The 16,473-nt window shown below is 43.0% G+C and overlaps 2 protein-coding genes across 2 annotated transcripts; one reads left to right on the forward strand and one right to left on the reverse strand.

Annotated features, from left to right (window-relative positions):
• Positions 1-2,985: 2,985 nt before the first annotated feature.
• mlana (melan-A) lies at positions 2,986-5,425 on the forward strand. Its single transcript, XM_079235591.1, has 5 exons — positions 2,986-3,021; positions 3,532-3,624; positions 3,806-3,902; positions 4,209-4,316; positions 5,299-5,425. Exons 2-5 carry the CDS (start codon positions 3,536-3,538, stop codon positions 5,365-5,367), a joined length of 363 nt encoding a protein of 120 aa, XP_079091717.1. The 5' UTR covers positions 2,986-3,021; positions 3,532-3,535; the 3' UTR covers positions 5,368-5,425.
• Positions 5,426-5,482: 57 nt separating this feature from the next.
• brd10 (bromodomain containing 10) lies at positions 5,483-15,060 on the reverse strand (the record flags this gene model as incomplete). Its single annotated transcript, XM_079234755.1, has 9 exons — positions 5,483-8,223; positions 8,488-10,506; positions 10,703-10,920; positions 11,192-11,307; positions 11,447-11,536; positions 11,919-11,980; positions 12,161-13,770; positions 13,846-14,046; positions 14,342-15,060. 9 exons carry the CDS (start codon positions 15,058-15,060, stop codon positions 6,323-6,325), a joined length of 6,936 nt encoding a protein of 2,311 aa, XP_079090881.1. The 3' UTR covers positions 5,483-6,322.
• Positions 15,061-16,473: the final 1,413 nt, after the last annotated feature.

Here is a 16,473-nt window from a genome sequence, read left to right on the forward strand (position 1 = left end):
GGGTTTAGTTCTTCGCCACACACTTCCTCTGGCCTTCATCCACGCATCACTAGCTCACAAAGTGGACCTCGGACTTGCCTTAGGAAGCGTAACCCCGACCCGACGCCAGGGAGGCAGGGGTACAAAGCAAAGACCCCATCACAAATCACAAATATCGCCTTGGCCGATCCTGTTAACGGTTCCCAACGGGTCCGGCAAACCGGAAACACCCAGGAAGCTGAACAATTTGTCTGAATAGACGTTGTTATTGTTGAATCTGGCTTATTTACCTTTGGATGTGATGAGAAAGAGAAGTGGTTCTGGTGAAGGAGGAGGGGGGAGGAGCAGGAGTAGGATGGCAGCTGGAGAAGAGTCTCTGGCTCCCTCTCCGTCCCACTGTTCAAACAGCTCCTCCGAGTACTGGCTTACACAACGGCGGTGATCCCCGTCGGGAGGACTGGGGGGCTTTCTTCTGTCTCACGGCGAACATGCCTGCTGGGATGGGGAGAGCATCCCCTCCGACCGGCCTTATCAGGCGACTATTTAGCAGACGCTGGAGGTTATGTTTAATCTTTGCCGGTTAATCTTTGCTGGTAAAAACAATCGAGGAACAGAGAAAAAGGGGGATCCACATTGTCTATCCCCCTACCCCTCTATCTGTCTCTCTCTTTCTCTCTCTCTTTCAAAATGACGACCGGAAGAACCGGTAAAGGGAATGGGAATAACTCCCTCAACCGGTGAGGAGCCGTGGGCTAATTAACGTGTATGTCCATTGATAACTGCCAGCGAGGACCTCATGGGCTCGTTCAGTGTTATAACAATGGTATTGTTATTTTTTTCAAAGATAACATTTATGAGAAATATTGAAAGGCAGTAAAGATATAATCCTTGTCTTCAACTTTAGAATAATTGGTATGTGATGTTTACATTTGGGGCTTTAATAAGGGGATAATTTCCTTCATTATTGTCTTCTTCTTTTTTTATTTGTCTGTCTATGCAACTAAGAAATTACATATGTTCTTGTCATCCCAACAAACACATGAACAATCAACGCATTGGCTTCCCATTAATAAACATACCCACCATTACCCAAAGCTGCAAAAGTATCCTTCAAATTAGCAGTGTTACTCATCATTGGTCATTTATTGGTGTGACCACATACGTATTTCTGTATCTGCTGCTCTGAAATATAATTTAAAGCAATTCAATAGCCTTAAACTCTTAAACAGTGCATGACCTAAGTGTCCTCTTAAAATAGTATGACGTTGTGTGTAAATATGTAGATGAGTTAAGTTAAAACAAGCAAATATTGATTTATGATAATCGTCAAAGTGCCCACTTAAAATACTGTGATTCCAATCTAGAAGATACAAATCTGTAAGTCTAATTTTAAGATGTAACAAACAGAACAGGCAGAAATGATAAAGTATTTGGTTTCTGTGGCAAGAGGTTAGGGCAGAGATGATTTCACAAAAAAATAGTTGACATCTAGTGTTAAGTCTAGGTTTTGCAATGTACATACAGTGTCATTTATTAGTAATACCCTCAAGTCAAAACCTCACTGAACCAAGTCAACCATTACAATCGGTGCTTGAGTATTTTTTTCTGTCTTTCTTCAATTCACTGCGGGCCATTTAATAACTGGGATGTGGAGATGTATAAACCTGTAGGCCGATAGAAAATACTAAACATTAAAAAGCACTAATTTATAGTATCTAACAGGCCAACATGTAGGTTACTGAGATGAAGCACACAGTGTAATACTGACTCTATTTCACAAACAGGTTTTGGTCTCCCTCTTGTGGAGAAAAATGGAAATATTTCTCTGCACTGGAAACGGTTTATTGTCATATATTTCTGCACATACAAGGAATTTAACTTGGTGATTGGTGCATATTTTACTTTATTTTGCAGATTAAAGCAACGTTTTTCTTCATCCAAAGCGACTTACAATAAGTTATTGTGTTGCACAGCTTGAATGTTGAAAACAAACTAAAGTCACAAGAAACATTTTGTGTCATTGAGAATGAGCTGCTCTAAAAAAAAGTACTCTGACATTTATTCTTTATGAAGACTACTATCCAAGTTCAACGTTGTGATTTATTTTAAAAAGACAAAACACATGAAGCTCAACATGAGTCAGAGGATTGACATTATTATTAAGGAGCAAAGGCACGAGACACTGGATCCACCTGAAACTAAAAAGGATGTATTTAGGACTTGCTCAATACAGCAAGTTTACTGAAATCACTGTCTTCCATTTGTCCTTTGAAATGGGGTAGCAAGCTTCATTCTTTGCGCCAGTCACAGTTGAATATTTTTATTCCATACAACTTGAAATTTAGGAGATTGTATGAGGAGAAACAAGACTACCTTTAGCCATACAGTATATCACCTTAAAGGTAATGTATTTGTCTCAAAGTGAAATATCTTAAAGATAAGAAGTTTAGTCTTTCCCACTGTACATAGCTACATCTGATTATTTTAGCAAGATAACATTATCTATCATGTGTGTCACGCTTGTTTTGAAAGTCTGTTGCTTTTTTTCTTGTTTGCAGACAAACAATTTTCTTTTGTCAATTATTGATGTAGGTTCCTAATTAACTGTGCAGTAGGCCCACTTGATAAGGAGCTGACCGGACAGTACTTTTATTGTATTTGATCAAGCCACCTGTAGCATACTATAATGAATTAAGCATTTAGGATGACCTTTTATTATTTACCGGGGTTGATTTACTTTGGCTCTTATTTGTGAATAACAATACCACACACATCCAGTATATTCGCATGAAGAGCCAGCAGCTGACGCCTGTAGTTTCACGAGTGAATATAATAATGTTCATTTAAGACCGCAAGGTTTCACGGTAATTACTCTGCTTCAATGGATTAAGCCATGAGCCTCTAACCCGTGACGGTCATGAGGGTGCTGTGCCCTTCTCTGCTCTCCAACATACTGAGGCAAGATATTTGAGAGGTGAAGTGACACAGAGCTACAAGGACCGACCAGAGGAGCTACTCTCTGCAATCTAATTATCCAAATTGGTAAGCTGATGGTCTGTTTGTTTGTTTTTCTAGCAGAAATATAGGCCTGGCCTACTGTATAATATGTTGTATTGTGCAAATAATTACATATAATATACATATATATATATATTACAAATAAATATTGTTAGTATTTTCGAGTATAAGTATGAATGGTTGAGGCTAAAAATAATGAAATAATAAATATATACATAGATATTATATATTTTCATAATAGTATTTACATGATACGCAATTAACAAAAGGGGTCATATTCTCAAGGCAAAAAATTAATCTTTATGGTCTGGACTATTTCCATGTATATGCATCCTGGTGTGGTAATAATGGAATATTTACAAGAAAATGCTTAATGTTCAATACAGCAGGCTGCTGACACCTGTCTAGTTTACATTATCATAGGCCATTCTTCATTTGATGAAAGAAAAATATGCTCTCATAAAACTGTCCACTATGTTAGTACTGTACAATGAACTTGGTCAGTTGCTAAAGTAAATTTCTGTTGACTTTCAGTTTGATGCCGTGTAATCGAACAGACGGGATGCCTCGTGGAGATTTCAACATTTATTTTGCTAGCAGCAGAGGAGGATATGTCAGAGCTGAGGAGTAAGTGGATCAATTTTATTTGGAAATCAGGGCTCAATGATTTGATTGATTCACATAGGTTCACATAGGCTGAGCTACCTTAAATTAATTTATTGTACATAGCTGTATTGTGTTGAATTCTATAAAACTGATGTGCAAAAAAATACAATTCTAATGTAAAAATGTGAATTCTGACCCACAGGGCAGTGGGCATAATTCTGCTGGTGGTGATCCTGGCAGCTCTTTTCATCCTGGGCTGCTGGTACTTCAAGAAGAGGAGTGGCTACAAAATAATCAGGGTGAGGCCATCATACCTTTTAAAATGAAGTATTAGCCTTCACATTGTATACTTAAAGTGAGGATTTTGTTATAGTAAAATCAGGTATTGACTAATTTTGCAAAATTCAATACAAGCTATAAAGTGATTGCCTCTTCATTTGATATGGATGCATTGATGTCAATTAATTCATAGGATGGAGCATACAAAAATGGTGCCTTTATCAGATTTACTCTTAAATTGTGTTCCAATGATATCCCCAATATATCACCCTTTCATTTAATGCCGTTTTCCCACAATTCCTCACACGTCTGTGTCCCCCCAGCAGAGCCCTAGATCGGGCTCACCGAGTCACACAGAAGGCCAGTACTCAGATGCGGGACCTTCTGCAGATAACAAGATGGCTCTAGCTGACTTTGGCAGCTTCCGACCTACGGTGAGGAACAACAAGTTACCCCATGAAGACTTTTACTGGCCTTCCATTGTATCGCCCTGTGCCAAAGTCAATTATATGTAACTATTTGGAGCTCTGAATAACATTATGCATTCGTATCATTGCGGTATCTCTCTCTGTGCTGTGTCATCCTATGCATCAACCTTTTATTTCTTTTTCGTTTTCTTTGGGTGGGGGGAATTATCTATTTACTTTATTTATTTAATTAGTTCTATTTCATCTACTTGTGTATTTTTTATTTGATTTTCTGTAATGTTTAATGTAGTGTGCTCTGCATGTTCTCTTGCAGTGTGAACATATTTGGAAAAAAATCAAATATTAAAAAAAAAGAAAAAGATTGAGAACAATAATCCACAGCCAGACACATAAATACTTTTAGCACTCTATTTAACTTGTATATCATAAACAATTAACAAGAAGATAGTTTTAAACTCTGTGTAGCCTGCAACAGAGGGTTGTTAAGTACAACAGCGTAGCACACATGAAGCAAAGGGAGATTATTGTGTCACCAGACTAGGGGAGGGTATTCAAAATGTTTCATTCCCAAGGGAGGTATGTGTATCCATGTGTGCTGGAACAGAGGCGGGAGGAGGATCAGATCAGCACCGTCACATGTGAGAGGAAAGTGCAAAGCACCATGTCCTTGAACAATGCCTTTCCTTTTATACTGCAGTAGCTAGCAGAGCCCGAAAAGGACATTTTAAATCACGCTGGATACGCCGTTGAGTCCATCAATACAAAGACCCAAATTGTTTAAACCCAGTGTCCAAAGTTTCCAGATATGATGCTCAATTGCATGGGTGTAACTATTTATGTAATGATGTAATATATTTGAATATTCAGTACTTTATCAAACATAATGGAGATTCAGTGAAAATATAAGACCCTGTCAGAGTGTGGAAATCAATTGTCCAAATGTTCTGCTGTTTTTTCATTTGGATGTATTTGTTGCTCTCTACTCCAGGTTCCTAATGCTCCTCCTGCTTATGAAAAGCTTTCCTCCGGCTCACTGCCTCCTCCCTATTCCCCCTAAAAAGGACTTCTGGAGAAGATGGACAGATGTCTGAAGAAAAAGAAAGCAAAATACTGGAGAACAAACTGGGAACAAGGAACCATCAGATTATCATCAGACAACAGATGAAGTTAATCATCTGTTGTCTGATGATAATCTGATGGTTCCTTATACTTCGTAGTTAAATATACCAATAGATGAAACTGTCCTATCCCTCACTTTGTAAAATTATTTACATGAACAAGACACAATGTATATAGTATAAGTTGTTTCTGTTCACAATAATAATAAAAAAAGTCTGTGTATAAGGAAGCAGCTCAAACACGGGTTGGGACAGTCGCATTGTTTATTCCCATGCAGTAACGTCCACATTTTGTTCAATGAGAATGTACCTTGTAAATATTTTTGAAAATCTATATGGCAAAAATAAATAAATGTGACTTCAAAACATGTTATGAGCTCAAACATGTAATACAAATTAATCTATTAGTTTACTTAGATTTCTAAAAAGTAAAATGTAGTTTTAAAACATGTTACTAGTTGAAAAAAGGACAACATGACAGCATCTGAATACAGACAGTTCTATTGTTCAAAACTGACAACGCAGAGCAAGTTCTACCAATGAATAACTTCCTTTTATCTGGCATCGAACTCTACTCCTTTGTTGTCACAGGTCATTACTGGCCAAGAAGTAAAAAGTAAAGTAAAGTCAAGAGTCTATAACATTCATCTGAGGGCAACCTTACCAGTTGTCACTTGAGAAAACCATCACAGTATACATTTCCAGTATGTCTGATTGAGCATACAGTTTACCTATAAGAAGATATAAGCAAAGGGTATAACCTACGTTATTCTAAATGTAAGTTACTAGTCAAACTACAGCTGGAAAGCAGTTTTTAACTAACCCAAGGATTACTACAAGCAATGATATGAGCCCTGGCAACACTAAGTCCTCACATAGCCGGCACAGTCTTAGTTACTTTCTGTCTGCCTCTGAAGGCTGGAAAGAGGAATCATGTTTGTGTAATGCTCCAGTGGGACTGTTGGGGAAAACCACTATTGCATCCAGCGGTTTGGGACAGGCAACTGGATTGACCTGGCACTGAACTGTGTTCAAAATGGCACCGTCAGAACTAATGAGTAGCCTGGATGCCACATTGGTATGCATACCTAAAGATGAGGTCTGCAGACAGTGCTTTCCAAGAGCTTGATTCTTCATAACGGCAGGTGGGTGGGTCGTGTTGTTTGCCTTCAGCGATGCGATTGGTTGAGCTGGAGTGATAGTTTCACTGCTGCTGGATGAACTGGCCGTGACCACAGGTGCTGTTTCAAATGGGTTGAATGTGCTTCCGATTGGTGGAACTGTAGCAACAGGCAGCGTCTGCATCCTAGACACTGTACTTACAATTGGTGGGACAGCCACTGTTGGTAAAACCTGTGTCCGTGCACCAGCAAGCACTGGTTGCATGACTGCGGGCACCGTTTTTCTGACTGCTGTGTTGTCTTGAAGTGTTCCCATATGTACTGAAGCCCGTGATGTAGCAGTGGACGGGGAGGCCATTCCAACTGCTGTGCCTAGGCCCGGGGTTGTCATTGAAACCATCTGCTGGGCAGGAAGAGAATAATGCAAAGCTGGTGTGCCTGCTAACACAGGCGCTGTAGTTGAGGAGAGGGGTGGCATGACAGGGCTGGGCAGGGCAACAGCTAATGGGCTGGATAAAACAGGCAAGCATGATGGCGGTGCTGACAATCTGGACAAGGGGGGTGCTACTGCAGGTAAAATGGTGGATGAACATTCAGCTGGCGTGGGTGTACCAGCAGCTAACCTGATTGTAGTGAGGGCTGAGCCGAGAGCAGGGGCACAGGTTCCTGCTGGGGATGCAAAGTTACCAGCCTGTGCAGCTGGCAGCCTCGGCAGAGCAGACACTACATTTGTTTTACTGGGCAGCCACGTTGAACCCAGGCCAGGCGTTCCGGTTAGTCGGACTGGGGTGACATTTGGAGTGGTTGCTAGCAATGATCGACCAACTGCAGGTGTGCATGCTACAAAAGGAGAACTTATTACTGGCACACCAGGCATCCTGGCTGAGGTTTGGGGTAAAACTGGTGCTCGAGGGGCTACAGTGACATAACTTGCCCCTTGGGGAGGTACTAATGCACCGGCGCTGGTAGCACTGGCAGGAGGCACTTGTTGTGGTGCAGGGCTAGAGATGATAAGGACATGACTGCCTGGACCCAAACCCTGGGGAGGGACTACAAAACGTGCATTGTTAAGGACGATCTGTGTGCCAGCAGCAAGAGGCGTAGAGGTGTTGATGACTATCCTCTGCTGGATTGTGCCAGTAGCAGAGGTAGTGCCTGGGATATTGGTGGTTGTTGCAGAAGAGATGGGTGTTTGGGTTTTACTGTGAGCTAGTTGAGAGGGTGCTAAAAAGGAAGTGCTTTCCTCACCAGTACCACTTTGGATATTTGAAGGATGACGGACAAGAGTGGGTGTGGAGGTCTGGGCTGGGCTACTCTGCACAGTAGTAGTTACCTGAGCAGGAGAGTTGGTGTACAGTATACTTGAAGATGTACAAAGGTCCTTCTTGATCATGTTTCCTGCAGGCAGAATGGCAGCAGTGGATATGGAAGAGCCTGGTTGGGAGAGCATGGCGAAGGAAGGGATACCCTTGAGCTGACAGCTGGTGATCAGAGAAGAGTTAGAGGCAAGCTGGGCAGAACAGCTTGTGTTGGTATTTGAACTTCCAGTGGTGGTGGCTGTTGGACGTCCTGTATCTGAGGCAGACACTGGCGTGTTCTTGGAAGGAGAACGTGACAGGGCACCTATTGTCTGTCCAATGGTTGTCGTCTTCCCTGACAACTGGATTTGAACACCTGGAGACACACGAGATATTTTATTCAATAGTTCAACGTTGATACGAGGGTGGAATTTAGGGTTTTAGTATTACAGCTGCAACGCAACATTTAAACGACTAAATACTGTTGAATCTAATAAACATAGCTTCACATTCATTCAACTACATTATGAATGATACATGTACAAAACAGATAATGTCCCATTGCAGCAAAATTTAGAGACAAACACAATATACGGCAGACATGATGATACCGTAAAAACATTACATCAAACAAACCCACCTGACGGCAGAGTGATGTTCTTGACCTTGGACAATGCTTCTGGGCTGGCAACAGGTTGGCCTGTGCTTAATCCCATCTTTAGAGTCTGACTGGATAATGAAGTGGTCAGCAGCTGTCCACTCACCATTGATGCTATTGCCTGTTTTGGAGTGCTTCCCACAGAGGTGGTGGATGATGTTGCTGTTGGCTGGCTGATGAACATGACTCTTGAACTAGGTAGTGATTTTGTGTAAGAGGGGCTACCTTTTGATAAGGCTACATTTGAAGTGGAGGAAGAAGAGGGAGTAACAAGGATGAATTTAGTAACTTGGGATCTCTCCTCTGTACTTCCCCGCTTCATAGCAGTCTTGCTCATGAACTCTGCTTGTTTGACAACTTGGGGAACACCCAAATTACTCAGTGATGGGACAACAACAGTGTTTGTTACTAAGGAAGCTTGAAAATGAGAACCAGCAGCAGGAGTCTGCGCTAGCTGGCCAATCTTTGTTGCAACTGTAGAGGTGTTGGAGCCGTGACTTATAGCCACATTAGTGCCTGCAGTCTGACTTCCTGGACCTGTAACAGGAACGCTACCAGTGACTGCAGCCAGCATGGGGGTTGTGAGTTTGGAAGGGGACTTTAATAGTGAAGGAACCTGCTTCTGAGGCTGGGCCACTGAAATACCTGTCACTGCTGGGAAGGCGCAAGGGGAAGTCTGAGATGGAGAAGAAGGAGAGAGAGTCTGTGATGTCTTGGAGACGAGGAAGGCTTTTAACTGAGGTGAGATGGTGATAACTGAACTGTTGGGCAAAGAACCAAGGGCATTCTGATTTGAGGACGTCTGGACTTTAACGATGGCCGTGTTTCCTCCTCTCGTTGTTACCAGGATGGACTGTGAGTCACGGATACACACAGTCTTCAGCTCCTGTTTAGGGTCTGATTTAATAGGCTCAGTAGAAACTGCACTAGAAAGAGTTGTGATGGGTGAGGGGTTTGGCGTGACACCTTGTGGTGTGCTAGCTTGGGGACTGCAGGCCTGTACCCCCTTGAGCCATGCTGCGTTTAGGGCCCCCTGTTGCAGACGAGGGGAAACGGAAGGCGAGGGTGTCCTCACTGTCCTGGCATCTTTTAGGGGGGCCACTTGCTGAACAGGGATTCGGTTTTCGGAAATAGTGAACCCAGGCACATTGGTGGGCATACAGAAGGGGCTGGTCACTTTAGAAACTGGGGCCGGGATGACCTTAGACTGTTGATGTAAAGGAGGCACCTTTTCTTCAGTTTTGTGAATGAGAAGATTAGAAGGCAGAATCACTAATTGCTGCATAATCTTCTCCCCAGTGTTGTGGTCCACGGAAGGATGAACAGAAATCTTGACCGAGCTGCTGCTGTCTTTCCGTACAAGGTGACCCAGCCCCTCAGGTACTTTGTACACCACTTGGTAAGGAGTTTGTGTTACAGTCTGGGTAGGTTTTGTCTGTGGTGATTTAGGAAGAGCTGCGGACCCTGCAGCCATTCCTGGCTGTCTTAGTACTTCTGTTTGCTGTCGTCCTTGTGCCTGCATTTGTTGCGAGTTCTGCTGGGTACTTGATGGAAAGCTTTGTGCTTTTGAAAGTTTTGTAGTAGTCACTGTAGAGGTAGGCAGGGAGACCAAAGACCCTTTGCGCAGTCTATCTATGACGTTGATCCCTGTAAAATCAGCAGGCCGTTTCATTAAGGTCACTTTGTTTCCCACACTCTTAGCTAGTAGGGTGGGGATGGGCGTGTAGCCCTTAGGTAGTCCAGTGGTGGGATGGAGGATGGGGGATCTGGATGACAGTGAAGCCGGGGTTGTCACCCTTGCTGCCCATGCAGAGTCTGAATCCTTGGATTGATTTGATGGTCTCACTTCAGATCTAGATTGTGGCCCAGGGGTCGACACAATGTCACTGCTGCCAGTCTGACTTGTTTGGAGCAGACTGACATGTTTCCCTGTGCTGACCAGAGGTTGTTTTATGTGGTTGGGAGTTTTGTAGTTCTCAGCCACAAACTCCCTGGTGTTTCCTGAGAACACAAAAGAGTCTGTTAGGGATATAATGATCAATTAACCATCTATACAGTGTAATGTAGTGACATTCATTTTAATTCCTCAAGGGCCGAGGCTGTGTAACTGTAACCTTTAGAACCAGCAAAGCACATTTTTATCACTACAAAACCGCAACCAAAATGAAAATACTGGATTTAAATTGAATGACTTTACCTCCACTCCACAGACTTCTGGGAACCAAATGTTCCAGGTCCTCCTCTTCTGATCGCCCATAATGATCCGAGAATGAACACACCTCCTTCCCCAAACCCCTTTCTTCATCATCGTCATCATCAGAGGAGGATGACGATGATGAAATACTCTCCTCACGCACAAAGTTATTGTATTCTGGGTGTTTTTTGAAATCATCACAGTCCTTCTTCAAACGAAGCCTGATGTAGAAGCAAGAGAAGAAAAGATAGAGGGTTTGTCTCCAGTTCAGCAATGATTTTATGACACAAAGAGCTATTTAGTAAAAAAATGCAGTCAGTCAAATGCGTTGTGCTAGTCAGCTGAGCTCAAATGGCATAAGACATAGTTATTATTAAATATTACTTGACAAAAACAAGTCAATGTCCTGATAATAACATGGAAAATAAATATAATTTTCACAAATTATGATGGTTTGATTCAGTCATTGTTTAAATGTCAAATAAGCTGTACCTGTTCCTTTGGTAGGCCTTAACAAGTTTGGGTTCCCAGGGTGAAAGCTCATTCAGTAATCTGATTAGAGTGTTGTGGAGGTCTTTCACTGCTTCTCTCCTATAATACCACCGACCCTGTCAATTTAAACATGCAAAGGAAACCGTAGTCAAGTCACCAACATTAAAATGTCTGACAACATGTTATTCTCCACCAAAAAGAAGGCTCTGGGGCATGTGAGTAAATCCTCTTGACAGAACTATGATTTCCACCTACCAATCTCTTTTTGATGCTCTCTAGCTCATCAAGCTCATCTTCTGTCTTACTGATCAGCCCTCGCAAGTCCTCAAGACTTCTGCATACCAACTACAGAGGAGAAATAACAGAGTAAGTCATTCTTAATAAAGAGAGAGATAAAAAAGAGGGAGAGGAGAAGGGTGAGGCTTAAAAAGGGAAACATTTGTTTTAACCAGCTTTGTATCGTTGTAATGTGGGTTGCATGTGCAAATGAACGTGGTTTGACATTTTTCACGTCATCTGGTGGACCTTCACCGGCAAAGGAGTGGCGGGTGAACGGGTAGCCCGAGTGGCAGCAACACCGGAAAAGCCGAACATTGCATAAGACACCCGCATTGCAACAGTATAAAGCAGGTTGAAAATCAGCAAAGACTATAGAATTGTTTTTTTTAGTCCCAATCAATTAACACAGCACTGCTAAATAAATAAGTGTGTATAAGAGTGTAACAACCTTAAATGAGGGCTCAAATGAGGGTTCATCTTTAATTTTCTTTGAAGATTCAAGCTTTTTTCCTGTCAACAAGATAACAGATATCATTTTTGAACCAACATGTTGTTATTAAAAAAAAATATATATATTAAAGCAATGTATGAAAATATACCAAATAGCATTCTAGCTTTGATTGCACACTTATAAATGAGATTGATGCAATACCAAAGGAAACCATTGGTCAACATTGAACCTTTACTCACCTGTTTTATGTTTTTTCTTTTTGTCTTTTCTTTTGATCGTTCTGGCAACTCTGCGCACTGCAGACTTGGTAGTCTCAGGCGAGGACGGCTTCATCCCGTCAACAGGCTGCAGCTGATTGCCCTTTCCTTTCACCCTCGTCAGTAGTTCCCCATCTCGCTTTTTCTTACGCTTTTTCTTTTTTGTCCAGATTTTGTCATTCACCCTTTCTTCGCTTGAATTTTGAGAACTCTCAGAGGACAACTGTGTTGCTTGCCCTGATGTGTCACAGACGCAGTCATGCTCCTCAGATTTAACATTATTAGTTTTGTTTTTACAACAATCCAAACAGGGAGACCTTTGGTATTGTTCACTGGGACTTCCTCCCTCCAGTTTGACTGGTTTGTTTGGGGAAGCCAGATTCACTAAGCGGGCAGGTGATCTGCCTGTGTAGCTGTGCTCCCCTACACTCAGACAGGGCTCCTGTGTCTCTGCTTTAATGGTCCGCCTTGAGCTCAATGAAACGCCCTGCTCCTTTTTCAATGTAAGTCTCTTGGATTGATGCTCCAGATCTACAGTCTCTTCTTTCAAAGTCATTTCAACATCACTTCCTCCAATAGGACTAGTGTGTGAAAAGGAGTTGGTGTGTATTATTAAGTCCAATTTTGAGTCTTCACAGGAGTCTCCATCAGAGGACCCTGATTCAGACTCCTGCTCCTTCTTCAGTGACCATTTTGTATCTTCCTCTACTTCCATGTTTTCCCCTTTGAAACACGAAATTGTCTCTGCTCCCCCCATTCCAAAATCATTAGACTCTCCTGTGTCCATTGAGCCTCCATAACACCCTCTGTCATTTGTAACCCCCTCTTCCTTCATTCCATCCGACTCTTCACCCTCAGTCCCTGGCTCGATATCAACTCTTTTGACCCAGACAGAAGGGAAAGGGAAAACAGGGGGCGTGCCAGGGCTTTGGCAGTAGATTCTCAGGTCTGCTCCACAGAAATGTGGGAAATGTATATAACAATTCTCCTTGCCATCATAGCCCAAAATAGACTCCCTACATTCATGGATGGGCTGGGCCAGGAGAGCATCCTGCACATATTTCTGTGTCTCATACACATTGTCACACAGCCCCTTCAGAAGCCATACTCGCTGGTAGAGGGGCAGCAAGTGAAAGGGTTTCTCCTCCAAAGGATTCACCTCCCCGAGAGTGCGGAAAAACTGGTGGCAGAGTCCCAATTGCTCCGCCCGACCTGGCTGATCGCGTGAGGCACCAACAGCTCGATACCAGCCCATGACCCGCTGCCTGAGTTCTGACTCCCAGCGGCGGTAAGGCAGAACAGGGCGGCGTTGAAGATTGGACCTCCGCTGGGGTGGGCACAGTAGGGAAGACATGATTTTGGACAGGAAGAGGCTGCAGCGGGGCATCAGCAAACAACGCTCAAGATCAAAAAATACAATCTCAGGGAGGTTAAGTGCAGTCTGAGCAAGACAGAGGAAGTGCCCTATAGCAGGGAGTTCCCAAAGTGTGTCCATGGTGTGGGGGGAAGCCTGTGTCAGCAAAGTCTGCTCCCACTCTTCCACCTCTTTGGCTGACATTTCCTCTGCTTCTTTCTTCTCAAGCTCACGTTGCCTGAAAAGTCAGAAAACATATATTCTTGGTGGGTTTACCACAGCAATTTCTGATCTCTCTCAAATATTCACTCACCTCTTCTCCTCCTTGGCCCTCTGTTGTTCTTCCAGCCGTAGGGCCTGGACCATGATAGACTCATGCCCACCGACAGTGATGGTAGCCAGGCTACGAGGTGCCAGCCTTCTCCTTGTTGAGGTGCCCCCTGAACCCCGTTCCTCTTCTGCACCAAAACGCCCTTTAGAGGTCACTGTCAAAGTTGTCTTTTCTCGTAGCGTCCTAGTTTGACAGACGCAGAGAAAATATGATGTTTGATTAAAGTTGATTAACTGTAGCCATCATGACTGTTGGAAGTAAACACCACTGTTTCAACCACACAGACAAACATCTGTTCAAAATGCATACATAATTAGCTTGTGGACATTTTAAAAAGGAGGTTACTAAAGCAATACATATATCATACATGCACTTTACATTCATGCCATGTAGAAATACTAGATGGTATTATGGGTTCGAAAATTTGTCAGCTAATCAATTTGTTCAACAGTGTAAATACATTAAATTCATTAGCTACCTGGATAGCAATGTAAGCTTCTGCTCCAGCATAATTTCCAGCTTTTGAGCCTGCTTGGAGACCCAGTGGTCCACTCCATGGTAGCGATAACAGTTCTCCAACAACAGCCTAAAGTCTGCAACAAACTCTGTTATGTTCTCATACTCTTGGTTGATAAACTTCTCCTTCATCCCCCGCAAGCACATTGGCTGCCTGAGTTGTGCCTGACTGCAGCGGACCCCTTCAATACCATGCTGGGACTCCTGGTGGCCGATTGGATGGAGGAACGGGCCGGTGATCCCTTTGTGCTTGTCCGAGAGAAAGCCTGTGAATATCCTGTACGCTTGTTGGACCTCATAGTTCATATCCTCCTCAAAACTATTGCTGTTTGTAGAAATGCACACCTCGGGCAGAGAGAGGTCACTGTTTGAAAACTCAGAGACACCATCATTTCCAAGTGCAAGCCTGTCACCCTCAGCAGCAACATCTCCACTGTCGCCAGGACAGTATAATGCTACCATAGTCTCAACTTCACAAGTGCCATTACCGAGCCCATCCTCAGCTATGATCAGGTCAGTGTCTTCAGTGCTGCTGTTCACCCATTTGGATTGTGAAGACATTATGTTGGAGCTGGGCTGCAGGGGCGCAAAGTCTTGGTCAGTCACAGTCAGATCTTGGTTGCTGAACAAAGGTTGGTTACAAGCTGGTGAGATTTGTTCTGTCACATCCAACTGATCCATGGTGCAGTAGCCTGAAGTGGGTAACAGGTGTCACAGCTATGGTGAACGTTGATATTGTAAACAACACAAGGACAAAGTTTTCATGCAAGGGAAAACTAAACCAAGACGAATAAACACTGAGCATTTCTATTGCGAGGTCCAAAAGACATGACAGCAGGGAGATGATGCGTTCATACCTAACATCCCGAAGATTGCTAGGCTAAGTTTGCTGACATTACAATTCCTGTCATGGCAGGTGCTCACAGTAATGTATCCACACGATAATCTGAACACTGGGATGTTTATAACAATGTTATTATGTCCAAATGACTCGCAGGTAAACTCTCTTTTTCTACCTGCCTCATCTTTGCAAACTTTTAATTGTTCCTGGATCAATGGCTAGCTAGCTTTAAAGCTACAAGCGAGCTAGCCAACGGTAGTTAAAACAACAATAAGTCAACAAACTTTGTTCTGCTTGCTTCACAGAGAGAGCTGCCGTTCACTGCCTTATCGCGTCCCGTCCGTGTCACGTGAGAATGAAGACCAACACTGACTAGAGGGAGAGAAAAAACATACCTCGACGTTTTCAGTGCAGCTCCAGACAGCTTTCAGCAAGCTTAGCAGCCACGGCAGCTCGCTAGCTAGGTTAGCTTGCTATTGTCTCCAATCTGAGGCCTGCAATTGCTGCGTTCGCTGTCCATAATGGAAAAATGGAAGCAATTAAATGTCTCGCAGATAAAAGGTTATTCAGACAGCTCATGTCGTCGGCGCACGAAGTGATGTCGGTGACAGCTGTAGGGGCATTAGCCAGAGTAACACTAGCTGATTGTCCGACAATGCACAACAGTTCATTATCACTAGCCATCCAGCTAACCGGCTGGGTTTGCAAGTTGACAGTCACTTTGTGACAAGTAAAAAAAAAACTGGTACATTTTAGAGGCTAGTGTGTGCCATGTGTCGGATGTCTTCTGAACCCCTGTAGGCTTTTACAAAAAGCTCGTAACCGACTTCTGCAGCCTGGCTGGCTTGAAGACTAATGTTACTGGACCGACCGCTTCACTTCCACCCTGCGTGCGCAGCTTGACGTAGCGAGCTGGTCGCGTGTCACACTACATTGTTGTTTGGGGTTTTGGTCCATTGTTGATACATACTCACTTTTATACATGCGCACTATATTCTTGACCTTATTGTGATTGTGTCACCCATTGTTACTGAAAGAGGAGCATCTCGAGACAGCTCTCATTCGAACACTTTGGGGAAAAAATACTCATTATCGACACAAAAAAAAAATGTGCACAAAGCAGCATAATATTGTATACTCGTATTTATACAGATAGTATTTTTGTATTAGTTGCAAAATAACTACGGACGTCTCTGCATACGGTGTAAACTTTAGCAGCACACAGGACTAACTTTTAACCGCTAGATGTCGCT

This window comes from Taurulus bubalis (genome assembly GCF_910589615.1).
Source record: "Taurulus bubalis genome assembly, chromosome: 19".
Lineage (NCBI taxonomy): Eukaryota > Metazoa > Chordata > Actinopteri > Perciformes > Cottidae > Taurulus > Taurulus bubalis.

Excerpts from the sequence above, each read along its gene's own strand:
- mlana (XM_079235591.1), top strand. The coding sequence starts at position 3,536 with ATGCCGTGTAATCGAACAGACGGGATGCCTCGTGGAGATTTCAACATT. Across the intron at positions 3,625-3,805 it reads GGATATGTCAGAGCTGAGGA|GGCAGTGGGCATAATTCTGC; the intron begins GTAAGTGGATCA and ends TCTGACCCACAG. Across the intron at positions 3,903-4,208 it reads GTGGCTACAAAATAATCAGG|AGCCCTAGATCGGGCTCACC; the intron begins GTGAGGCCATCA and ends TCCCCCCAGCAG.